This window comes from Cebidichthys violaceus, unplaced genomic scaffold (assembly GCF_023349555.1).
Source record: "Cebidichthys violaceus isolate CVI_PGR_0920_01 unplaced genomic scaffold, fCebVio1.0.p SCAF_28, whole genome shotgun sequence".
NCBI classification, from domain to species: Eukaryota; Metazoa; Chordata; class Actinopteri; order Perciformes; family Stichaeidae; genus Cebidichthys; species Cebidichthys violaceus.
Genome location: NW_027176461.1, coordinates 5,139,603 through 5,158,794, shown reverse-complemented (window position 1 = coordinate 5,158,794; position 19,192 = coordinate 5,139,603). Strand labels below are relative to the sequence as shown.

The window sequence follows — 19,192 nt, the reverse complement described above, 5'->3', positions numbered from 1 at the left end:
AATTCTTCTACGCACTACACTCCATCCGCTTCCATTTCTGGTTTTACTGTTCTTGCAGGAAAAAAAAACGTTTTTTTTCCGGGTTAATCACTTTTGCAGATATAGAATGTCACAAGTGATCTCATGCCAGGGCTCGCAATAGTAGTGAAAGCCCAGGCAAGGGATCTTTACCGCTCAGTCACCATTCTGCTCTTTGACTGGCTTGTACAGCAGTTCAAAACAAACCAAATGTGCTTTGAGTGGAAAAGGACCAAAAGCATAACAGTTTTCATATTTTGGAGGCTGCATAATGGTGGGAGTTCGTCTTGTGTTATCACTCCAACCCTCAGAGAGAAACCCCGCTAATAGACCGGCAAAGCTTCACAGCAGAAATAAACAGCTTAGCCAAGTGAAACATGGGAAGTAGTTGTCATCTTTTTTTTCTTTCCATACCGATCTAATCTTCAAAGTCTCTGAGAGAAACAGGCTGGTTTTATGGAGTGTCTGTTCAGGCCAGTGATTCATAGGGATTGTCATAGATCAGATATCACACACAGACCTCCATGGTGCTGCTCAGCCAGGACCGACGCAGAACACAGACGGCGCAGCCTCCGGTTTTATTCCGAACGCTGGTTTTGTATGGCCTGACAAGCTGTTAGAGCCGCGTTCTGAACCGAGCAGCCAGGCCCATTACTTGTGACTTGGTAACAGGAGCCGGTTGACTATCGTTCCATATTTACTGCAGTTCTTCTGATGTGGCCTCTGATCACATGTTGCCCAATTTCCCTCCACTTTAAATTCATCATTCAGAAGCCAATCGTATCAACATTTCCTGCATTTACAGCGACCACGCATCTGTCATTGCGCATATCTCTATTCCAGCCTCTTTTGGCGTAGAGTTGCTGGCCTCAGGTCAGGTAGGGGACACGGCGCTTCTCACTTGTAATGGATTCACCATTGCCGAGGTTTTGTTGGGCTCCCGACACAAAGAGGTGCAGTCTCCGTCCTTTTTATGTAGCCAGCCAATCCTACCATTAGCCTCTCACTCACACGCCTCTCCACCGAAGAGTTCAAAGGTCAGTCAGTATTACATGATCCTCTGCTTCCCCCGCCGGCCTGACTGGGTCCGTTCGAATGTGCAGATATCCCCCAAACTTTACAAATCCCCTTGCTGGTAGCCCCTCTGTGACAGCTGTCACTGGCCTGCCAGCTAGCTAGTCCTAGAAACCCGACCCCCTCGCTCACAGCACAGCATGCTCAACATAACATTATTACACGGATGGCTTACGGTATTGCTCTGAATATCAGACAGAAATATGAGCCACAATTACACTCTTAACAGGCCTATTGTCTGCTGCTATGTGTTTCCTACCCTGCAGACCATTTCAAGGAGATCTGCCCAGCTGGTCACGGATACACCTACTCGCGCTCCGACGTGCAGATTTCGGTGAGACAGCTGGAGGAAGAGGACCTGCAGAGCACAGGAGTGTCTCGGGAGGAGCAAAGCCCCACTTTCCCTCAGCCTCCATCGTCCCAGCCTAGCAGGCCGCAATACGACAACTACCCACAGACGCCGCAAGTACCCCAATACCCCGAGTATCCTGAGATACCACAAGCACCCCGGTACCCTCTGACTCCACAGCAGCCTCTCCATCCCTCTCCCCCAGCCAGAGAGACACCTCAGCAGCCGGAAGGTGAGACTCAAATATTCGATGCTTTAAATCTCTAAAGCTGACTTTAAGGTCGGTAAATTATATTATGCACTTAGGCCTTGTAGTTATCCAAACATGGTATTCAATTTCATTCATATGCAATGCAGGGAAGCTGGGTAACACACAGCTTTCATTTTTCTACAGGATGCGAATGGATCAGCTTTTTTTTTTTTTGTGAGGGTTCAAACATCAACAGGATGTTTTTATCTCCATATATAAATAAATGCTTGATTCAACTTTTGACCATGTTTGGAGTAGTACTTAAGTCCCCCATCCATCAAAGTGAAACCCATTTGAGCATCACAGCAATGCACACAAGTAATCCACACTGGCCATACATCTAAATCCTCGGGATTTCCTGTAAATGTGTCTTCCTGATTTAATGCTCCCGAAATATTTTATTGGCAAAGCTACGACATTTTTGATTAATGTGAGGAGACAATTCTGTAAATATTTAGGGATGTTTGTCTTCATTATCAGAGATGTCTTTTTCCTCGTCTCTCATTGCATTTTTTTTTTTTCCACGGCCGGTAGTCTGCACTACTTCTGTGACACTACTTTCTCTGTCCGGCTTAGAGGATAAATGTGCCATAAGCTTTGTTTTGTTAGAAATAAAGACCTCCAAAGCTGCGAATGAAGTGTCTAAAGAGAACATGGGCTGTTGTGTATGTCTCCTCTAGCCATCATCATACTCGTTAATGCAAACAGAATGTCAACTTTTTTTTGCTACTGATGAACTTTTCCTCTTCTTTCTGTCTCGTGGCAGATGTGGAAATTCTGAGCCCGGTAAGTTCTCCCTCCCTGTCAACCTCTTGGCACGTATTTTTGAAATGTTTATCTTAGAGCGATATGCTCTCGCTATCTCAGCTGGAGGGTTTGTTATGATTATATAACTTATTCAGACCACATTTTGGTACATACACACCTAATTAACACAGAAAACGCAGACATACTGTATGAACGTGAATATGGTGACGAAATGTAACATCTTTGACTTGTAATATTTGCTTGTTTTCCAGCCAGCTGTTGTGACTGACTCACCACTAAAACATCCAGGTATTTGTCTCTTGGCTTGATAAAACACTACCTGTTCACTGTCAACAGGTGCCGCCGTGCTGGTGTTTAATGCCTCTTGTGGTTTGATTTAGCATCTCGAAGCTCAGAGGTCCAATTTTCAGTCAGACACAGACATGTGAGGTGTTTTCTATAAATTGCTCGCGCCGGTGCCAGTCTCAATTCTGGACCGCCCTCACGCCAGCAAAAACATTGACTTTAAAGTCTGAAGGTTGACTACGTTCAATGAGTATACTTGATTTATTTTGCTCCTTGCACTGTACTGTTTTTAGCCCGGAGGAAAGCGTAGATCATTTTTTTTTTGTATAGCTGCCCAGTGAGTGACAGCTGAGGGTACGGTGGTGGTTGGGAAAACCAGGCAGCGTCTCGTTTAGCTTGTCGACGATGAGAATTTACTAGGTGTCACAGTGTTAGCGGGTCACTGTGTTTGCACTCACCCGGTCTCGATCCGTCTTCACAGAGGCTTCTCCGGACTCCTCCATCACCAACCTGAGGCCAGATTCAGAGGACGCAACCCGCACAGACTCAGCCGCAGGTAAAGCATGCATTAGAATACACGTATTGAAGACGTGGTGTGGTGGAAAAAAAATCCTATACCTGCTTTGCGTGAGTCTTCTAATGCTGAAATACATAATACCAAAAACCAGGTTGTCTTTTAAGTATTTATTCTCTGCGCAGAGAAGGTTCAATCATCACAACAGAATGCGTACAGTCTCAGTGAGGAAGAACCTCGAAAAAAGTGAACAAGCTTTCTTTATACAGAATGAGTAAAGGTGGGGGCCGAGGGCCAACGTTACAGACGTCTCGGTCTCAGACTTTTGGTCTCAGACTGATGGAACAACAAGTGAAAACAAACGGCCAGCAACCAAAACAAGCGGCCCAAAGGCCTCGGCATGGAACATTCTCATACAACACAGTTAGTTATCTATGTGAACAGGCAAGGGAGAATTCTTCTTTTGCACAACAGAGACACGGTGAAGTTCAACAAAGTCCAGCGCAAAATGACTTATGCATGAATACAATATACTGAGTAGAAATATATACTACGTAAAAAATTACCATTACAATGGGCTTTCTTGAAACACTGGATATAAGAGGATATGGATATTGGAGCTTGTGTTATGCTTTTATTTGACCCCTTATCTCAGAGCCAGTTTGGCTCGAAGATGAGAGGGGTCAGAGAACGAGAGCGTGCCTCTTGGAAGAGGGGAAGCTATCCTGAGCCGACACGGGCCAGATTTATGAGAAATAGAGGGGGAGCGGACGGCGGGGTTAAAGTGTGTGTTGGGGCGACGGGGAGAGTGTGAGAGGAAGAGCAGAATTTACAGTAATCCTTTAGAGAAAGACATACTTTAGTGAGGTTTCCCTTCCTTAACCAAACACCGTGGGCCCAGTTCACTGTCTGTTTTACCACAGTCCATTTGGACAGAAAAAGACAAAGAAAACACTAATGTCAGGCTCTGTTGTGCATGACCTGCTTCTCGCCGATGCCTTTGTAAGAACTCCATGCCACCTGTTAGAACACTACAGTGTTGTAAAACCTGTCTTCTCATCCAAGACCTCTATAAAACAGCAAGACTGGCTCCCATGGAAAACAACATGTGTTAGTGGAATGCAGTTTTTTTTTTTTTTTTTTACAGTGCCTGTAATGTTACATAAACCTAGGTCAAAAATATTATTGTCTGCCTTCTGAGTTATGTCCGTGCACATCTCTTGTGTCTTTTTTGTAGGTATTGACAAGTGTGCCAACGCCCCCGCCATATGTGGCCGTGGTAAATGTATCCCTGTGCAGACCGGCTACACCTGCCACTGCGAGCCCGGGTTCAAGCTCAGTGCACTGCAGACCAACTGCATCGGTAAGCAACAATGGGAGAGAGAGAGAGAGAGAGAGAGAGAGAGAGAGAGAGGGGGAGATAGGGGGAGACAGACAGGGGGTAACAGTGGGACACTCGAAGGGAAGGAGGGGCACACACACACGCACACGCCACTGACACCGGAACGCCCCAGCGGCTCTGTCTATCATCGCCTCTGCGCAAGCAAGTCCTCAACACCAAACATTACACGGCACAGAAGCATTGAGAAACGAAGCGAGCCAAAATGAAAGAGATCGGTTTGTTTATGTTGACCTTGTTCCGTGATGCCTGACAACAGCGTACGGGGCCATCCAAAGACCTGCCACGGTGCTGTGATCCCTTACCTCACGGCGACGGCCTTGGCCCCAGCCTCCGCTCTACTGGGCTGGGCTCGGGTCCATCACTGAGGAATGCCTGCGCAGTGGAGGAGCTCCAAAGTCAGGGGCTTGGAAAGTGTACAGTCTCTGCTGGCGAAACTGAAATGCAATGTGGCGTTCGATCGCCGGTTCTCACCTTCTCTGTCTTCTGACCTTTTAATTTCCCTTCCCCCGTCTCCCATTGCAGATGTGAATGAATGTGATGAGGACCCGTGTGAAGGGAAAGGCCGCTGCATGAACAGCTATGGCTCCTATACCTGTCAATGCCACAGCGGCTACAGCCAGGTGATCACCCAGAACAGGAAGTTCTGTCAAGGTGAGACACGGCCCAAATGGCAGTGGGAGACATAATGTTTCCGCCACAGGCTTTCAGCCTCTCTGCTAGAGCGCCGCAAGTTCTCGTCCGTCAGCGCTGTTCATTTAAAACGCATCCTGCCCTAATTAATGCGGCGGAGCACAATAGTAACTTTTCTTTTCCCTCGGTTTTCATTCAAACTGGCAGACATTGACGAGTGCAGCATGCCCAACAAGTGCCAGAATGGCGAATGCGTCAACACAGAAGGATCGTACACCTGTGAATGCAGCAGCGGCCACGCCAAGTCTTGGAGAGGCCAATGCGAAGGTGACATGCGGGCCCGAGCGGCCTACGCACACATTCAGATCATATAACAGCGCGATCCTAGCCGGCCCTATTTGTTTGCTGCCATGAGTTAGTGTGTCGCTCGGTAACAAAACACATGCATTTTCCTCGAGTCAAAGCCAGGAAGAAAACTATGCTCATTCCGTGACGGAGGGATCGTATGTTTGTACATATTATCATTTGTAAAAACCCCCTTTTCTCCCATGCATGTGCACATTGTTTCAGTAACAACTCATTCCAATTGTTCTATGTCCCGCCCTCCCCGCGAGCAGATGTAGATGAGTGCAGAGATCCCGGCTCCTGTCCCAACGGCGTCTGCGTCAACACTCTTGGCTCCTTCCACTGCCAGGCCTGCGGCCCGGGGTTCAGGCCTGTCGATGAAAGCTGTGTGGGTAAGACAAACCCCAGCACCCGACATCGTAGCACCACCACCACCACTTCCCGAAACTCCTAAGGGTGCTTCCGACCGCTGCATGGAAAGAAGCTGGGTTTCCCTCTTACGCTGTAAAAGCTTCCTGTATTAGGTATCATTTACGTAGACAAAAGCTGCTGCTCCCAGTTGGCATCACCAAAAAAATAACCACGGTGTCATGGCAACAGGCAACAGCATGACTTGCTGACAGCGTGTGATTGCAGTACAGTTCACCAAATATTACACGCTGAATTAGTTTCGCTGAATTGCGGCTTTTTGCTCAAAGGGGCACTCTGACACTATTTTATGCTTCAAAAGACTTCATATTGGGTTTTTAATATCAAGTGTGGAGCAGTACTGGGCCCATACGACAGCCCAAAACCTAACCGATGATGTCGACATTCAACATATTCAGAGTTTCCACCTAGATTTGATCAACTCCACCTCGCAGCCTCTGCATATCCCTCAATATTGTTCAAACACATTCACCATGTTATTGCTGATCCTTTGATATCACGTGGCCCCCGTAAAAAGATTGTTTAGAATACTTCAATTTGGGAGAGTCCAAATATTTTCCCTCGGCCGCAGCCTTGAACAAACAGCGTATTATTGTTGGAGAGCTCTGGCCACTGTACTGTTGGGCCCAACGGAGGCTTTATTACCACTGCTGGACTAGGTGAGATGACCGAGCAGTCACAGGAGATGTACGGGAGGGTCAAAGGATCAATTCTCCCCCCCCCCCCCAACGAAGAGGTCCCGACACGCAAATAAATCCTCTCACTCACCCGTAGTATTGTCTGTGGGCTGCTGTTAAACTCTTTATTATTAGATTTGAATACACAAATGGCCAACAAACTACATTTGGTGTGTGTTGCGTGAAGACGCCAGGAGCTCGGAATCTGAAAGTGGTCCTGTTACATAAGAGCCTGACTGGTTTTACTTACCACATCCCCTCTCTGTGACCTTGCACCCCTCTAATTTGTTTGGAAATCTGATCTCCCGTAGTGAGTATTCCAGAAATGGGAAAAAGCTGAAAGACAGAATGATGATGGAAAATGTGGAAATGAACTCGAGTGGTCATTTTTAGTTCTTTTTAATCAATTCCTCAGTGAGTCTGACGAATGATGCACTTATATTAAGTCTCTTAATTTCCTTGCCTGCACAGAAAACTCCACTTCAGCTACTTCCTGTTTGTGTAAAAAAACAAACTGTTGCGTATATAAATAGCAACTAAGAGGAACCCTGTAAATTATGGAGGTAAATATTTTTGCTCTGAACATCCACCCGGGCAGCGCTAACAAGCCCAGAGTATATACGTCTGGCGCTGTGAGAGGCACATAAAACACGAGCGCTGGCTTTTCCAGTATTTGCCTCAGTCAATTGACAGCAGCACAGTGGTTTGGGCCCAATTGGCCGAATCGTGGATAAGCCTAATTGCTGGTGCGTTAGAGAAAACAGCTCCATTCCCCTGTCAGGGCTTATCGCGGAGGCCTGAGAGATGTGGGATGATTGCAGAAACAAAGCATTGGGTCACACTGACAGACGTCTGGCAGTGCCCACCGCTTGGCAAACAAAAGCCAGCCTGTGACTTTGTAGCCGTGTTTTCACTGTGCGAGCTCCGTTTCAGCGTCTCTATCATCGTCCTCTCTCCACAAATACTTTTCCTTCCTCTCCCTCGTTTCTCTTCCCCTTTTTACGTCTCTTTCTCTGTTTATTGCACTCACACGATCAGACCTTCTCTCCCCACATCTTAACCCGAGCTGAAAAATCACTTCCACTATAAAACATTATTCCTGCATGAGGTTTTCCCACAAATATAATTCCTGGGTCAAATGTTCTGACTCACGAAGTGGAAAAGACAGCTACTGCTGCACATAGTAAAAAGCCCTCGTGAATAGACACTGATGTAATTTATTGATTGCTGTTTTGCACTCATTTAGCACATAATTTATGTTGTACTTGTTTCCTCTTTACTGATGCAACCCTTATTTTGTAAAGGCGTCTTTGTTTTTATTTTCTGTATCTTATTGCTGTTTCCTGCTGCAATGGCCCAATTTATTTTATGTCATTTTAAATGGTTGTTACCAAATTACCAAACATTTTCTTTCCTCCTTTCCTTTCCTCTAGTGGTAGGCTTTCTAACCATGCACAGAGTTTTGCTTATTTCTTTGGGCTTTTTTGCTTTCACTCCTACTGTATACGATGGAGATAAGTGGACTTTTCATCTTCTCACATATGTTGTGTCCTTTCCTGACTTCTGTCCTCAGATGTAAACGAGTGCTTGAACCAGACAGTGTGCGGTCGCGGTCGGTGTATCAACACAGAGGGCTTCTATACGTGCCACTGTTTCCAAGGATACAAACTCTCACCGGACAACGCTTGCCAAGGTAACCGTCAGTCAGACATTTATAACGGCTCCGTGAGTACTTCTCCTCGGCGCTACCACAGAAGCTTCGAGGCTCCATTGAAGGGTTGTAAAAAAAAAAAAACGGCTACAAAGAGTTAGCGGTCGTCTTTATTTTCTGAGGCCCCCCCCTTTCCCCCCCCCCCCCTCTCTGTGTCTTCCCTCCAGATGTGGACGAGTGTGGGCTCCCTGGGGTTTGTCTCCACGGCCGCTGTGTCAATTTGGACGGCACCCACAAATGCACCTGTAACCACGGTTACCGAGTCACCTCAGACAGCAAAGCCTGCGAAGGTCTGCAAAGGATTATCTAGAGCTGTTGGGCGTAACTCATCGCCGCATACTTCTCAGCTTGTGGAGCTCTCTTGACAGCAGTATAACGTCTGCACATTTCTTTTTCTTTTTTTTTTTGTGTTAGATGTCAACGAGTGCGCCACTGGTAATGTGTGCCCTGCGGGAATTTGCATCAACACTGCAGGTTCACACACTTGCCAGAACTGCAGGCTTGGGTTTGGTCCGTCAGCTGATGGACTGAGATGTGAAGGTATGAAATCGCCTGTTTAATGATTTACCCTAAACTGGTGGATGCTGATGATTGGTCTGCCCCGTTGTGGTGACTTTTATTTGTGTTTCCAGACACGGATGAGTGTGCCCGGGGGGATCTGTGCCTTGGTGGAGTGTGTGTCAACACGGAGGGATCCTACACCTGTACCAGATGTAAGGCTGGCTACAGAGTGTCCCAAGACCGGCAGAGGTGTGAAGGTAAACTCTATCTCCAGCTGTGCTCCCTCATTCAGCAAAAAACCATTAGTGCTTTCACAACTGTTGAAGACTTACTCAACACATCTGGATAGTTTGTCAGCTCACCATTAAAACCCCTGTTGCCAATGAATTCCCTCCACATATTAGTCGGTCTTTATAGTAATCAGTGTCTGTGCGTGTCTGTATTTCGCCCAGATGTCGACGAGTGCCAGTCCCTGTCTACCTGTGCCAACGGGATCTGTCTGAACTCAGAAGGCTCTTACACCTGTGAGAACTGCCCTACAGGGTACAGGGTAACATTTGACGGGGAGCTCTGTGAAGGTTGGTTTATTCAAACACCACTTTTAATAAGTGAACTCCCGCATAACGCCATGTGTGAATCATTTCAGCCTGAAAGAACTAACGCTGCTGGGGTTAGTGGTTCTTGCCTTTCATCAGGAATTGGCAAGTGAGTGTCTTTAACAGCCTGTGTTGTTTTCACGCCAGATATTGATGAGTGTGCGCTGCCCACTACATGCCCCCGGGGAACATGTACAAACACAGAGGGTTCCTTCACATGTACCGTCTGTCAGCCTGGTTCTAGAGTCTCTGAGGATGGACAACACTGCGATGGTGAGGCTTTTTGGCAGGAATGTTGTGTTTGTTAACTTCAGCACAGGTGTTTGTAGCTGCCTCTTCTATTCAACCATGCCAGACATTGCTTTAATACCCAATAAAGGAGTGTATGTGCCAGCTCTGTTGAACATGAGTCCCAGCTGTATTTAAACAGCATCAGGTGCGACAGCTTGGGACCCCAAAGAACCATCATCTGACTCCACAAATCCCAAAATACTCCTCCTAGACATCACATCATAGCTGGATCCTGGACCCCTCTGCCTCTGGCACCGCTCATCTGATCCTTGCTCAACACAATGAGACGTCAGCCCTCAAATAGAACAAGATGATGTCAGGCGAATGTTCGGCAGATAGCTCAGCTAAAAAGATAGACGCGTCGACGTTTGTAATTCCTAGTTCCCAGTGATTACCCATCTGACTGATTACAACTGGCGGGCATTTACTTATTTGAAGCCAAAGATGGTAATCTGTGCTATGATGTGTCCCATGTCTTTGTGTCCAGATGTGGATGAGTGCTTGGTGGCTAACGTGTGCCCGGGCCAGCTGTGCTTGAACACCCCAGGGTCCTACACCTGCAGGAGCTGTGGCGCCGGTCTGCGACTGTCTGAGGACGGTTACAGCTGTGAGGGTAAAACCACCTCTGTGTTTCACCTACCTGCTTAGAGCGCTTTGAGCTGTCACTGTGGTAAACATTGCACCGACGTTACAGTGGAGTAAAAAAAAAAAAGAACCGCATCAGACCCCAGAACACAATTACAGAAAATCTTTACAGCGCTCAGTAATTTGTCATGACATGATTTATGAGATCAATGCGGTGAAACGGCTGCTTTCACCAATCCAGGGAGGTTATATCTGTCATGACTTCATGGGAAGCAGAAAAGGGATGACTGTTTAAACGGATTCAAACATTGCCTCAGTTAGTCATATATACTGTGGTGTGTTTTCGAATGGAAGCGTGGATGTAGCCCAAGAGGAAGATCCCCCACTGATATGTGTCTTTGCGCTGGGAAAAACTTTTACAAAACAAGCCTGACTCCAAGTCGGCCTCTGATAGGATTTTAATGGACGTCTCTGATGCCATGGAAAATATTAAGGGCTTAATTTAAAATGAAGTCAACCACTCCCCTCCTGTCTTCCACGTACCGCGGCGAGCTCACCCTGTTGAACTCGCTCTGTTCACCCAAAGGCAAAAAAAAAAAACCCGGAGCCGTCTCAATCACTTAACAATGGCCCACGCTATCTCCTCCGTAAGAAATACAATCTGTAACGACTCGGGGAATTTCCAATGATCACATAACAGCGAAACCAGTGACTGTTTGTAGATACAGCACTTATGCGCCACCTGTCAAAGCTTGCCGTTTTGGATTCGATGACCGTCCTGCATACTTATCTTTCCACCCTTCTTAATAAACGACTGTCAGTGCGATCTAATAAAGAGGGGCTTTGCTTACTGCATGTCGGGCTGAGTCACACACACAAACACAAACACACACACACACATCATTTTTAACAGATAAGACAGTGAATAGTCCAAAAGTGGGAGTTTCTTTGCTTTAAATGATAACCTATAGCCAACCTTTTCTTCTTCTTCTTCTGCATCTTAGACATCGACGAGTGCCAGAGGCCAGATGTTTGCCCCACGGGTGTTTGCACCAACACAGAGGGCTCCTTCGCCTGCATGGCCTGTGACCCAGGCTTCACAGTGGCTCCCAACGGGCTCTCGTGTGAAGGTACCACACAGCGGGGATGTTTTGTTTCCAGCACAGTGTGGCCCTACTGTAGTACAAATGAGTCATTACTCGCCGTTGTAGATGATTCATCACTTTTCTAACATGTTCACTGTGGTCTGGAAGCTCGTCATCCAAACGACAAAACTTGGGCAAATTTGAAGTGAGACCCAGTGATTTACAGCTGGTGTGAATGTGTCATACTGATGACATCCGTGTGTGTGTGTGTGTGTGTGTGTGTGTGTGTGTGTGTGTGTGTGTGTGTGTGTGTGTGTGTGTGTGTGTGTGTGTCAATGCAGATGTGAATGAATGTGAGGACCCCAGCCTCTGTGTGGGAGGCCAGTGCACCAACACCATCGGCTCCTATAACTGCCTCTGCCCCGCTGGTCTGGAGCTGGTGGATGGGACGTCTTGCAGAGGTATATACACACACACACACACACACACACACACACACACACACACACACACACACACACACTCTGAGTCATCTGACACTTAACATGTACTATTGGTGGTTAACTGCTTCTCGTGGCTTACCTCATGTTGGCATCTTGACACAGCTGTGTTCGTGTATTTGTGACAGACATCAATGAGTGTTTAACCGTCGTGGGGATCTGCGGAGAGGCTGACTGTCTGAACACTAAGGGCTCCTACACATGCATCTGTCGTGACGGATATACCACCATCGATGGAAGGACTGGCTGCCAAGGTACAGCAACGCGTTGCTGCAAGAGCAGTAATAGCGATGGGAAATATGTCTTTCTGATGAATTTATGGGTGTTTTTATTTTGCTGTAATTGGGTGAGGCAGAGTCGAAATTGGAGAAAGTTGGTAATAATGTAATAATTAGCCAATATTACTCAAGTCATGTTACAGTATCCTTGTTGGCTTGCACATGTTTCTTCATTGAGTGCAGGCGGGGTAACAGACGGTGTCCTGACCACACTGCCCCGGGTGCTGAGGCCAGGCCCGGGACACTTGGCACGGCTGCTCAGGCCGGCCTTTCTGTGTAATGGGCCATGGCCTCATCAACTGTCTCAGCTCACTCTCCGTTCGGACATTAGTTTGATGTTTTTCCAGCCGCACCCAGCGACCCACTGGTCACAGCAATGGAGGGGGGGGAGGGGGGGAGATGTAGCCTGATCATCAGCTAAGGACGGCTTTTAATTTCAACAAACTGGAGCGTTGGCTTTCAAAATACATGAAATAACTTTGGCTAGGATGTCAGAATTGGATCAGTGTTATTCCTGGTGTGTCTTGCAAGTACAGTAAGTGGTGAAGTTAAGTAAACGGCAGGATGTCTGGCAGTAAAATATCCTGTCGGGATGTGAAGCAGGTAGGTTCGGATCTCTGGGTTCCAGGTCCCCGCAAGACGCTGGCATGGTCCTTCTGATGGACAAGTTTGACTTATAGGAGAGGACTAGGTTTAGTCCTGGAGCAGGGTCATTCTTCCACTGAGGCTTCGGCCTTGGAGTGCCTAAGATGTCGTACACAGACTCTGAGCGAACTGTCCAGCCTGCATCAGGTACTTTGGCTGACCGCCACAACAAATACTGGGCTCTAATTATCCTATAAATCAGCAGTTGTCGTGTATTTTCTTGCAGTGTGTACAGTGCTGACACAATAAAAGCCAGACCCCTCTGACATGAGCCTGCAGGGGGAGGAGAAGGGAGAATGAGGATATGCAAGTTCAGGGGAATGAAAGATGGTTTCAGTCAGGTGAGGGCAAAGTGATGCTTGTCCTTGACCAGCAAACACAGAACATACGCACTGAAGGACTGAAACGCATCTCAAGTCAACAGTTTTGTGCCATGACCTTGCTGTGCTTTTCAATACAGGCTTTGAAGTCCTTGAATTAACTCCAAAGCGATCCGCTCACAGCATATTTATGTATTTACTTATCGTCTTGGTCGTTGTGTTTTTTCTCCTCCCTATCTTTGCAAACAGCTGTTTGCCTTGTCGTCTCTGAAAGATGCATCTGATTATCAAAGGTTGGAAAAGGAAGACGGTCTTTTCCCCAGCGATGAATCCCCCCCCTGCTCTCTAGCTATTCCCCCAACTTTTAACGTGCCTTACAAGTTATGCTGTAATGCCGCAATTATGCACTAATCTACAGCTAATCAAGCATGTCGCATTCATTATTATTTTATACGAGTCGGAGGGAAACGTTCTCAGCCTGAAAGCTGAGGTAGATGTTGTTTTTTTTCCTCCTTTGTTTCCTGTTTGCCAGTATACTGCCAAGTGCTCCAAACGGCCAATGCCTCTTGTGCTCAGACAAGCGCTTGATTACACATTCTTTTTGTGATACTTATGGAAAGGAGTGGTGTTCCCTGTGGACTTAACCAAGACAGAGGATATATGGGGATATTTAGTGATAAGATGCACCCTCTAATGATCTCTCTTAATTTCTCTGCCTTTTCTTTCCCCCTCTGCTCAGATGTGGATGAATGCAGCAAAGACAATGTCTGCATCCGGGGCGAGTGTCTGAACACCGATGGCTCTTTCATGTGCTTGTGTGAGGCTGGTTTCAAGTTCAACGATGACACGGCCGACTGCGAAGGTGAGACGGAATGAAAAAAAACTCCCGTGTGACGTCCTGTTGTGTGTGTCATGGTGAATGTTGACCCCTAACTCCGCTCTGAGGTTTCTACCCTCTGAGCAAACCAACACGTCAGCATTAGCAGTTTTCATCGTCACGCTACATTTAGGCTCAAGCGTACGCAGTAAAGCGCGGTTTGGCTTTGATTGATTATCTATAGGCATTTGGGGACTGGGCTCCAGTGAAAGTGTCCAAACCTGGCTTAGAGGCTTTCCTCCACGGTCTCAAGAGTGAGGGGTGCCTGGATTACGTGGCTGGAGCCCACGAACTCCCTCTCCCCTGAGGGAAGTATGAATGACCCGATTGTGAGCAGGAGGTGTTTCTCCCTCTGGAACGTCTCCCTTTTAGCTCCTTCACAAGTTCTTCGGTTGCTGTGATAATATTGTTCTTGGCCATTCCCGTTGCCTGCTGCGTTTACTGAGGACAGCCACACCACAGGCCTCCTGGCCGACTCCTGCCGTACAGCCATTACACTGGAAGCGGAGCAACAGTGGAGGGAATATGTGTGTGTGTGTGTGTGTGTGTGTGTGTGTGTGTGTGTGTGTGTGTGTGTGTGTGTGTGTGTGTGCGGGGTTGCATGCGTCCGTGTTACTGTCTGATTGCACATGTGGTTGCGTTTGTGCCTCTGTTTGTCAGTTAGTAACCAACATCTGTCTCTGTCTCTCTCTGTCTCCCTCTTTCACTGTGCAGACCAGAATGAGTGCAAGGACTTTGGTAGCTCAGTGTGTGGTACCTGGCGCTGCGAAAACACCATCGGCTCCTACCGGTGCTTCATGGGCTGCCAACCTGGCCTCGAGGGAGAAGACGCCACAGGCTGTGGTGAGTGGTCAAACCGCGTACAGTTAAAGGCCTAGCACACCCAATTATGTTCAGACAAAAAAAAAAAACGGGCCGATTTGAGGCCAAAATGCCTTTAGACTGAAGCAAAAAATAGTCGCATGTATGGACCATTTGTAGTTAAAGATAGAGGATAGAGGAGAGCGTAGCCTCAAATCAACTCCGAACTCCACATACTCTACAGGAATCTCCCTCTGTGCATAGATAATGATATCTGTTTGGCATGCAGACGCAAAGAGGCTGATGTGAATCAAAAAGGGATATCAGGTGCTCTAGGATCCTGCACAAGAGTCCATGGAGGAGAAGAGGGAAAGTGGCCTCTGAAATTGGGGCACTTTAGAAAGAGGAGTCCACTGTCATTGGAGGCGGAGTGTGAGGCCAGCGGCTGATAATGGTCTCATCCTCGGGACAACGGGGACTAATGAAGCGTCTCTGGCAGAGACACACAGTGGAACCCGATCACCGCTGTTCTCCTTTTGAGAGAGAATAGTCTGGGGCCTTACCTCTCTCCCTCCCCTATGTATAAATGCATAAGCACAAACCTAGCCAGTCACCTGGATTGATTGGCTGAGGTTTGTATTCATGCTACAACTGGACCCACAGTTGGCCAACAACAACAACAGACACATCTCCTCGACCACCAGAATGCACGAAGCGTTCTGTATTTACTGGCAGGAGAAGACACCTTTGGGCTTGAGATATTAATGTGGTTTGTTGCACAACGATTTGAGTTCATCCCTCTTTGTTGCTCTCATAGCGCCATAAAACAACAAGTCCGGTTTATGAGAAATTTGAGAGATAACAACAAAAAGGCCAAATATTTTCCGCATATTAAGACAGAATCCAAACAGTCACCGGAGAGTGACAGACCCGGACAGGAAAGCAGTCTGAGCGCATCCGAATGGAATGATGTGTTGGCCTGCGGATGGAGGCTGTGGGTGTTTGCGGGTGATTGTGAGTGCGAGTGCGAGTGTGTGTGTGCGGGTGATTGTGAGTGCGAGTGTGTGTGTGTGTGTGTGTGTGTGTGTGTGTGTGTGTGTGTGTGTGTGTGTGTGTGTGTGTGTGTGTGTGTGTGTGTGTGTGTGTGTGTGCTTGTGGTTAATTGTGGGTTTTGCACCTCCCCCCCCACACTAGTGTGTAGAGAAGGAGAACCAGAGACTGTAACCGTCGTAGAGATTGCACTCGGAGTGCGTTGCGGCTTCACATATTCTCATGACCCTGAGTTTTTATTGGAGCATCAACAGATGGAGATCAGGGGAGAATATGGCTGATCGGTGACGGATCAGACCTCCGCCCCCCTCCATCGCCCCGATTCCCGGCTACGTGTAGCTGCCTCCTCGCTGCACTTTATGGCGGTGCCTGTCTGGCACCAGCTGAAGGGTGCCGGGGGCCCGTAGTGTGATAAGGGCGGATTGAAAGCAGCTGCTGACCTCCGCTCCTTTTAGTGCCAGAGTCAAAACACTGCTAAGCAGCTCATATAGGTTCAAATCAGTGCCGTGTTACGTGCTGTGACTTACACATTTTGTCATCTGTCATGGCGCATGATCGAAAAAGCTTCGCATTTGTCCCTTACGGTGCCACACAACCCCCAGTTTAACTATTTTGTATGGGTGTAAACAGTCATACAGCTCAGCATTGCATCAGATTGAGAACCGAGCCCTCTCACCCTCAGAGGCTGCGCACAATAGTTGCTTGTTTCACCTCACGATTGCAAATTACGAGAGATGCTGCCGTCACCCCAATAAAAGTCCGGGGAGGGAGCTCAATTACTCCGGGGCTTTTTTTTTTTTTTGTCTGCTTGTAAAAAAATCATCAAATATTTAAGAAGAGGCCAGACGCTGTAATTTGCAGTTTCTGTGAGGGGCGTTTTTATTTTTCGAAGGGGCAGCGGTTGTCTTTGGCTCAGCTCGCGGCACTCGTTTAGATTTAGAGACCATAATACAAAAAGGGGAAAACAGGGTTTTGTTTTTTTCTTCCACGGCAGCTCGTCAGCGGCAACTGTGCTGTGAGGCCTGTAGTTCTGCTGTGATGCTGTACCCGGAGCTCCTTTTTGGCATGCATAGGAAAAAAAAGGCAGTATGTGTGCAGTTGCAGGTCATTGTTTTTTAGCTTTAATTCACCATCATGCTCATAAACTCCCTCAAGCTAGGCCTAGTCTTTAATAAGGCTTGCTCAAAGGCGGAAATTGTCTGTGGTCACGCTCTCGTTAACCTCCCAACCCTTTAAACGTATAGAAATGTAAAGACTTTACCATGTGTGTGTGTGTGTGTGTGTGTGTGTGTGTGTGTGTGTGTGATATAACGCTCTTGTGCAGATGTATGATGATGCTTTTCTTTGACCTCCGCTGTAGTTAGGTTGTAGATTTAATGTCAGATAAAGCGCACAAACACGCTTCCTTGAAAAACGATCATCTTCTCCCGGTCGCGTGTGAAATGACCTCTCTGCACATGGGTCCAATCAGACGAGGGGTTGCCCAGAGAATACGGGAGTGTGGGCTGCGGAGGGTGAGCCAACAGTCACTGATTCCTATATTCTTGTTGCCTGCCACCATGTGCTCCAGATTAACCCACACCATTAATCCGCCCTACCACCCACCCCCAACCGCAGCATCACCGGATCCAGGAAGCAGGTCCTCCTGGGTCCCACCGTTAGCATAGGTGCCTATTGGACAACCTCAGCTCCGCCCATTTCAGCTGAACTCCTCACCCTCTTCCCTGCCTCAGATTTTCCCTCCAGGCAATTTACGGCTCTGCGTGTGTCCTGACGTAACTGATTATTGCATGGAAAGACTAAGAAAGGCAACACCATGTCCTGCTGGTGTGAGACTAGCTCTTGGTGGAGTTATCTTATTTCGTATTATTCATTTTCCCCCCCTCAAACCATCGGCAAACTGACTTTGTCCTTGGAGGACAGATGGCCGGTCAAGTAATGCTGCGACTGAAAGTCCTCCAGCCGGAGTGAGATGCACAGAAAATCAAAGGCCATAAAAATGGTTTTCGGTCTCGATGCTCTCATTCCTCCCCGGGACGATGATCTTGATTGCGTCTCATCACAACATGTGGTTTGCAACAGATTTTGTTCCGCGTCACACATGAATGAAAATCGGCCTGCAGACACTGATTATTTTATGTATTAGCGGCGACCCTTTTTCATCGTCCTCCTCCCAGACCTCCCAGCTGGCGCCCGTTGTCATTCCAACATTCCAAACTCCACTTACGCTCTTCACACTTGAGGAAATGTTCCTCAAACTCTGACATACAATACGTTTGCCTTTACTCTGAGAACACTCTTGATTGAGCTGTGGGAACATTATTCTCGAAAGCTTATTTTTCAAATACTCGTGATATCTTGTAGTATCCAGATAACTTCTACACCGGTTTGGCATTTCAATCCGCAGCTGCAAAATGTAAATCCAATGAGTTGGCGTTTTTCAGTATGTGTCCATCCATTCTCCCTCTATCCTCTCACAGCCATTTGAGCCCACGAGTCTATTATTCTAGCAATCCTTTTCAGCCTTTCCCGTTAAAGGTTTTTACAAATGACAAAGGGAATTTTGTCTCTGCAGTTTTATTGGCTTGTGGGAGCCCCTGTCTCTGACCCCTGAGGCATGTTAGAGAAGTGGCCAAGTCAGGACAGGAAGACTGACAGAGAACTTGTCCCCCAGCGAGCCTGACAGAGTAGTGGCCTGTGTCGGAGGGGAAGACGGGGGCCACCGGCCAAAGCACACTGTTCACATCAAGTGGCTTGTGGTTTTTCTGGCCCTCTGTCTTCTGTTGCTACGTCCTTTATGAGTGCTCAGAGGCTAAATGAAAGCGGTTTAGACAATATGTGAGCGACTGTGCTTTGCACTCCATAAACCAGTTTGCTGTAATCGATGCCACTGGACTTGACTTCTGTCTGGGAAGTTGTTCTGCACGTTTCCCCCGTTTTTTTTTAGTCGTGGGAACGTTGAACGTAATGGTCAAATTAAATCAGGCTTCTGATAGAACAGATAAAAAGTGGTGTGTCCTCTAATTTCATCAGTGCAGTTCTTGTCAATTGTCAATTGTCTGTCATAATGTTCCCAACTTTGCGACTTTCAGAAGTTGTTTTGTTTTATTTCTTAACTCAAAAGTGCAACTTGTGGATTCTGAAGTTCATTCAATGTATGGTCAGGAGATGCTGTTACAGACCAGAGATTGAAACCGATAAATAGAACATC

The 19,192-nt window shown here is 47.3% G+C and overlaps 1 protein-coding gene across 1 annotated transcript in view; it reads left to right on the top strand.

Annotated features, from left to right (window-relative positions):
* Positions 1-19,192, top strand: part of LOC137880432 (latent-transforming growth factor beta-binding protein 2-like) — a 74,365-nt gene that overhangs the window by 46,142 nt on the left and 9,031 nt on the right. The window contains exons 12-31 of the mRNA XM_068721803.1: positions 1,359-1,673; positions 2,458-2,477; positions 2,711-2,747; positions 3,226-3,300; positions 4,496-4,621; positions 5,183-5,311; positions 5,498-5,617; positions 5,908-6,027; positions 8,315-8,434; positions 8,620-8,742; positions 8,867-8,992; positions 9,085-9,210; positions 9,406-9,531; positions 9,697-9,822; positions 10,328-10,453; positions 11,430-11,555; positions 11,852-11,971; positions 12,139-12,264; positions 13,993-14,115; positions 14,845-14,973. Coding sequence (XP_068577904.1) covers positions 1,359-1,673; positions 2,458-2,477; positions 2,711-2,747; positions 3,226-3,300; positions 4,496-4,621; positions 5,183-5,311; positions 5,498-5,617; positions 5,908-6,027; positions 8,315-8,434; positions 8,620-8,742; positions 8,867-8,992; positions 9,085-9,210; positions 9,406-9,531; positions 9,697-9,822; positions 10,328-10,453; positions 11,430-11,555; positions 11,852-11,971; positions 12,139-12,264; positions 13,993-14,115; positions 14,845-14,973 — 2,439 coding nt within the window. The remainder of the gene's footprint in view (positions 1-1,358; positions 1,674-2,457; positions 2,478-2,710; positions 2,748-3,225; positions 3,301-4,495; positions 4,622-5,182; positions 5,312-5,497; positions 5,618-5,907; positions 6,028-8,314; positions 8,435-8,619; positions 8,743-8,866; positions 8,993-9,084; positions 9,211-9,405; positions 9,532-9,696; positions 9,823-10,327; positions 10,454-11,429; positions 11,556-11,851; positions 11,972-12,138; positions 12,265-13,992; positions 14,116-14,844; positions 14,974-19,192) is intronic.